Here is a 6,202-nt window from a genome sequence, read left to right as displayed (position 1 = left end):
TAGAACCAGCTGCCCTGTCTGTGCAACGTGAATATGTTTTGGTGGATTTTTAAGAAAACTTCTTTATGATAATGACCAGTGTAATAGTTTAAAAGTCCCCCCCCCCTTCATTATCAATTCAAATGTACATTGTTTTATGCCTGGTCACATTAAGATTTTTAACAACTATATATATAACATCATCCTCCCTCCCATTTTTTAAAAAAACAAATGCAATCTTACAAAAACCTTGGCATGCCAAACACTGATTCCATTAATGTCACTACTGTGGCACCCTTCTTTGGGCCTCCTTTTGAGGAACAATATTGAGAACCCTTGTCAAATAATCATAGTAATGACAGTAATCCATATAGAGCTAATTGACTATTTTGAATTCTCACCTTTTAAGCATAGATTTAATTTCTGGAGACAGTCAAATTTGGTGACTTCTAATCCATTACAAAAAAAAAAAGAAAAAGAAAAGGCTTTATTTCTAGAGCAGTTTTCACAGCAAAATAGAGCAGAAAGTACAGAGAGTTTCCGTATTTCCTCGATACCTGCCCCACACCCCCAGCCTCCACTGTTGGAACAACAATCCACACTACAGTGGTGCCATGGTTACAATAGATAAGCCTGCACTGACACGTCATCATCCAAAGTCCATCGTTTACCTTAGGGTTCACTCTTGGTGTTGTACATTCTATTGGTTTTGCTAAATGTATACTGACATGTATCCATCATTGTAATACTATACAGAAGTTTCACTGCCCTAAAAATCCTCTGTGCTCTGCCTATTCATCTCTCCCTACCCCCTAGCCCCTGGAAACCACTGATCTTTTTACTGTTTTCATCTATTTTGCCTTATCCAGAATATTATATAGTTGGAATCATACCCTATGTGGACTTTTCAGATTGGCTTCTTTCATTAGTAATATGAACTTAAGGTTCCTCCATGTCTTTTCATAGCTTGATAGCACATTTCCTTTCAGCACTGAATAATATTGCATTGTCTAAATAAACTACAGTTTATGCATTCACCTACTGAAGGACATCTTGGTGGCTTCCAAGTTTTGGTAATTATTATTATTATTATTTTTTATTGTTAGTTTCAGGTGTACAGAACAATGCAATAGTTATCCTTTTCACCCAAGTTTTGGTAATTATGAATAAAGCTGCCATAAATATCTATGTGCAGCTTTTTGTTTTTTCAACTTATTTGGGTGAAATACCAAGGAGCATGGTTGCTGAATCACACGGTAAAAGTATGTTTAGTTTTGTAACAAACCACCAAACTGTCTTCCAAAGGACCATCTTGCATTCCCACCAGCAGTGAATGAGAGTTCCTGTTGCTGCACATCCATTCAGCTCTGGGTGTTGTCAGTGTTCCAGGTTTTGGCCATTCTAATTGGTATGCAGTATATCTCATCTTTGTTTTAATTTGCATCTCACTGATGACCTCTGATGTAGAGCATCTTTTCATATGCTTATTTGCCACCTATAGATCTTCTTCCGTGAGGTGTCTGTTCAGATCTTCTGCCCATTTTTTTATGCAGGTTGTTTATTTTCTTATCTTTGAGTTTTAAGAGTTCTTTATATATTTTGAAAAGCAGTCTTTTGTCAGATATGCCTTTTGCAAATATTTACTCCCATTCTCTAGCTTGTCTTCTTATTCTCTTGATCCTAATCTATTTTTAGGATTAAGAGACAGAGTGGGGGGAAAAAAAAGAAAGAAAGAAAGAAAAAAATGGACTAGAAGACAGGGTGGTGCTGGATTATCCAAATGGTAGACTAGGCCTAAGCTCAGGGCACCTGAGCATCAAAGGAGCATCAAAAACATGAGACAAAAAGTTTTGAAAGAATCTGATGTGAAAAAAGACACAATAACATCTACCTTTGGCTATACCTGAGTAGTAATTGGTACAAGACTTGCCCTCCCACTGAACAACTACAAAATGGAACAAAATATATAATGCAACTGTTTTCAGGCATTGGGCAAAAGTTAGTGTAGGACTATGATTCTGGAGTGAAGGGAAACACATGAGGTAAGCCTCACAATCACCCTAGATGCCAGGTATGGTACAGGCATGTGGATCCCAAGTGGAAAGGTGTCTTGTTGAGCTGACGGGGCAGAGAANCTTAACCAATGCACCACTCAGCCGGCCCAGGTTATGCCTTTTTAAACAGAGGCCTGATGCAGAGACTGTAAGTGACCTTTGTGACACTAGTTGGCCGTCGTCATTCATCCATATGACCAAGTGTTAGAGTTTGCTTTCTCTTGGTAAAATGTGAATTACCTCCTATTTTTAGGCAACATAGGATAAGAATTACAGAGCTGCACAAAAAAGTATCAACAGTCTAGTGGTAAACCTGGGCCACATCTGCCTCCTAAGAGGCCTACAAGCTGCCCGTCCACAGAGGCTGGTTGGGCAAATCCTCCTGACCCTTTGTAATCAGCTGCCCCACCCTTCACAACCCCTGCTCTAAATCAGAAAATGGTGAAATATGCTTTCTGTAAAGTTTAGCTACATTCAAGCTAAATGAGTTTTTACAGCCTCATTGAACTCCGTTTATTAGACTCAAATTATTCCAGGTCTTCAAATGGAAATTTACTTGACTGAGGTTTTTAACTGACTAGAACCTACATGACCTCAAAACGAAGTCTCTAAAACTGAATATTTTGTATTTTTCCTCAGATCACTGTTTTCTGGAGAGATTTGATTGATCCAAGACTGATTGTTGAATCTCCAAGTAACACATCAAATACAGAGCTTGCCTGAGTATGACCTCTCCACCTCGTAGTTTATAAATGTCTTGTTTGTAAAAGTGACTATAACCTGACCTTTAAAAAAAAAAAGATTTGAAAGTTGTATGCATTTTTTTATCTTCACTTGACTGTGTAGGAAAAAGTCTACCTCATTGTTTAAAATAACATGGGCGTGTTGCTTTTCTAGACCTTTCTTTTCAGGTTTAACTTTAGTAACAAAATTTAAAACATGACATTCCCTGCAGGCATTGTTATATACTAGTATGTATGGTTTCTTCTCTCTCTTTCTTTTTTTTTTTTACCATCAAGTAGCCATTGTCAGTCGGAGTTTATAATACCAAGTACAAAAAAGTGTTGCATATCTTGTCTCTGTAAGTTTTACTAAGTAGCATTTTAAAACACAAAAGCATGTTACTTGACCTAATTTTTTACATTTGAGTTGTTCTATTAAATGTGGAACATCTTACAAATTTCAAGTATTTTATACTTCTAATTGTCAAGAATAGCGAGTAGTTGGGTTTGTTGCAGGCAGTGAGTTAAGAAATCCTTTCACATTTTCCCCAACTTTAAAATGAAGGATTCTCAGTGCTCTGTACAGAGCAGTGAGAATAAGAGCTGAGGTATGTGCCTGGGGGAAAAACTGGTGTTCCATTGGGTGAGAGGACTTGCCAGGAATTCAGACCAGGGAATGTGTTATCTTGCTGTCAGATCCCAAGTGCCTGGCTGAGTGTGCTGGAGCGAGGGTCGTGAACAGATATTCCTTTTTCTGTTATTATTCAACACAAAGCTAAAATGGCTAAATATATACTGTGAACATTACTTTCTTCCAACAAAAGATCAGATCCCTCCTTCAGCTTTGCAGATTTTTAAATAAAATTGTATTGAACGAAACTTCCATGCTGAGTCATCATGTTTAGTTGAGTGTTGCAAATCACTGTCTTGTTTTGCAATAATGCGAGGGATGAAAGATTTCGGGAACAAGGAGGCTTGCTAGAACAAGAGTCTGGTGTGGCCAAGTTTAGTCAAATGGAGCTTGTTAGATCTGGGAGCTGCTGGACCAGTGACGATGTTGTCCAGCTTTAATTGGCATGACATTGATGCGAGTCAAAATGTGGATTTATTGATTTGTAATGGGAAGCATGACTCCGGAAACAGCAAGATTAACATGAATGTTGGGGTCTTAGCTGTGGGGTTCTTGTGTAGCATACTTTCTATCCAGGGTTTGGAAACCAAGATAACTGGTAAACGGCAACAGGTGCATGAAAAGATGCTCAGTGTCGCTAGTCATCAGGGAGATGCAAATCTGAACCACAGTGAGATATCCCCTCACACCTGTCAGAATGGCTACCATCAAAAACACAAGAAACAACAAATGTTGGTGAGGATGTAGAGAAAAGGGAAGCCCTCTACACTGTTGGTAGGAATGTAAGCTGGTGCGACCACTATGGAAACCAGTGTGGAGGTTTCTCAAAATATTAAAAATAGAACTATATAATCCAGCAACTCCACTTCTGGGTATTTATTTGAAGAAAGCAGAAACATTAATTCGAAAAGATATGTGTATCCCTATGTTCATTGCAGTGTTATTTACAATAGCCAAGATACAGAAGCAACCTAGGTGTCCATTGACAGATGAATGGATAAAAAAATTGTTATATATATGTATAGTTATTATTCAGTCATAAAAAAAATGAAATCTTGCCATTTGTGACATTATGGGTGGGCTTTCAGGGTTTATGCTCAGTGAAATAAGTTAGAGAAAGGCAAACACTGTAAGATCTCATGTGTAGAATCTAAAAGAACAAAAACAAACAAAAAAATGAACTTAGATACAGAGACTAATTGGTGGTTGCCAGGAGTCAGGAGTGGTCAAAACGGGTGAAGAGGATCAAAGGTACAAACTTCCAGTTATAAAATAAATAGGCCATGGGGATGTAATGTACAGCATGGCGACTATAGTTAATAGTACTGTATTTTATATTTGAGCGTTGCTAAGGGAATAGCTCTTAAAAGTTCTCATCACAAGAAAAAAAATTTGTAGCTATGTATGGCGACAGATGTTAACTGGAACATCTATTACGTGGTGATCATTTCACATTGTATACAAATATCAAATCTGTTGTACAGCTGAAGCTAATACAATGTTATATGTCGATTATACCTCAAAAAAAAGAAGTAACTCGTAAACATTGGGAAGTGTTGAATTTAGGGTGTGTTTTCCTCAGATTATAATCAGTTTATGAATCACCTTTTTCCTCGGTAGTGGTGTTTTTCGAACTATGAGTAGCAGTCTACTAGAAGGGTCATGATATCAATTTAGGGGGTCATGGCCTGCTTTTTGAAAAATGAAATACGAAAGAAGAGAAAAATAAACAGTGCACCATATCCAGGAAATTGAAGTTTGCTTTACGGAACAATTTACATACAGCTAGGTGTGTACTACGTAAACTTTCACTATGTAAAATGTACATGTATTTCTTACTGCTTGACATCAGAGCTATATATTGTCAGATGTGGAAACTCTAAACTATACCATGATTCCAGGAGTGAGAGAAGCGGGGAGATGAGAAAAACGGAGCTAGGAAACAGGTGCGTGCCAGGGCCTGTGTCTGCCTCACTGCTCCTGGGCTGGTCCAGAAGCAGTTACAGTCGAGGGAAACAGCAAGTACTCAGATGCCAGCTGCCACTCCTATAGGATTGTGCCGTGGGCGGAAAGTAGTAACTCATCTAACTTCTCTCGACTCAGCACCCAATAACTTGCCGAAGACCACCCAACGAGAAGAGGGAGGATCTAGTGTAATTGCCGAGCAGTTCTCCCCCCAGGATGCTTTGGTGACTACCCCTAAAGCGGCTTTGTGCTGGCCTGCGTGGGAGCAGCTGCAGGGCTCTTGCGTCCCGTCTCCCCACTGCCGCCTTTATCCTCGGGAATCTGAACCTGCTGCTGACCTTTCCGCCTCCTTGCTTGGCTCAGTGTGGTCCATCTTCAGGTTGTCTACTCACCACTTCAGTTGTCGCTTAATCAAAAGTTTATTTTTTTGTTTGGATTAAAAAAATTGTTTAAACGGCTCTATTGAGGTATAATCCATATGCCAAAAACTGCACATATTTAATTGTCGGTTTGATGAGTTTGGACCTATGCGTATACTCGTGAAAAACCATCAGCACAATCGAGGTAACAAACATCCATCACTTACTTACCCCGTGCCCTGTTTTGTTTCTGTGGTAAGAACGCTTAACATGGGACCTACTGTCTGAACACAACTTTTCATGTGCACAGGACAGTGTTAACTATGTTGGACAGCAGATCTCTAGAACTTACTCATCTTGCATAACCGAAACTTTATACCCATTGAACAGCAACTCCCCATTCCCCCCTCTTCCAGTCTCTGGAAACCACCATTCTCTATTTCTATGAGTTGGATTATTCTAGATACTTTATACAAGTGGAATCACGCAGTA

The 6,202-nt window shown here is 39.0% G+C and overlaps 1 protein-coding gene across 1 annotated transcript in view; it reads left to right on the top strand.

Moving 5' to 3' along the window:
* The window catches only part of COIL (coilin), a 27,104-nt gene extending 23,466 nt beyond the window's left edge, over window positions 1–3,638 (top strand). Inside the window, exon 7 of the mRNA XM_019636578.1 lies at window positions 2,673–3,638. Within this exon, the coding sequence (XP_019492123.1) occupies window positions 2,673–2,756 (84 nt within the window). The 3' untranslated portion in view covers window positions 2,757–3,638. The remainder of the gene's footprint in view (window positions 1–2,672) is intronic.
* The last annotated feature ends 2,564 nt before the right edge of the window (window positions 3,639–6,202 follow it).

Source organism: Hipposideros armiger, unplaced genomic scaffold, assembly GCF_001890085.2.
Source record: "Hipposideros armiger isolate ML-2016 unplaced genomic scaffold, ASM189008v1 scaffold_29, whole genome shotgun sequence".
NCBI classification, from domain to species: Eukaryota; Metazoa; Chordata; class Mammalia; order Chiroptera; family Hipposideridae; genus Hipposideros; species Hipposideros armiger.
This window is presented reverse-complemented; position numbering and strand designations above follow the sequence as displayed.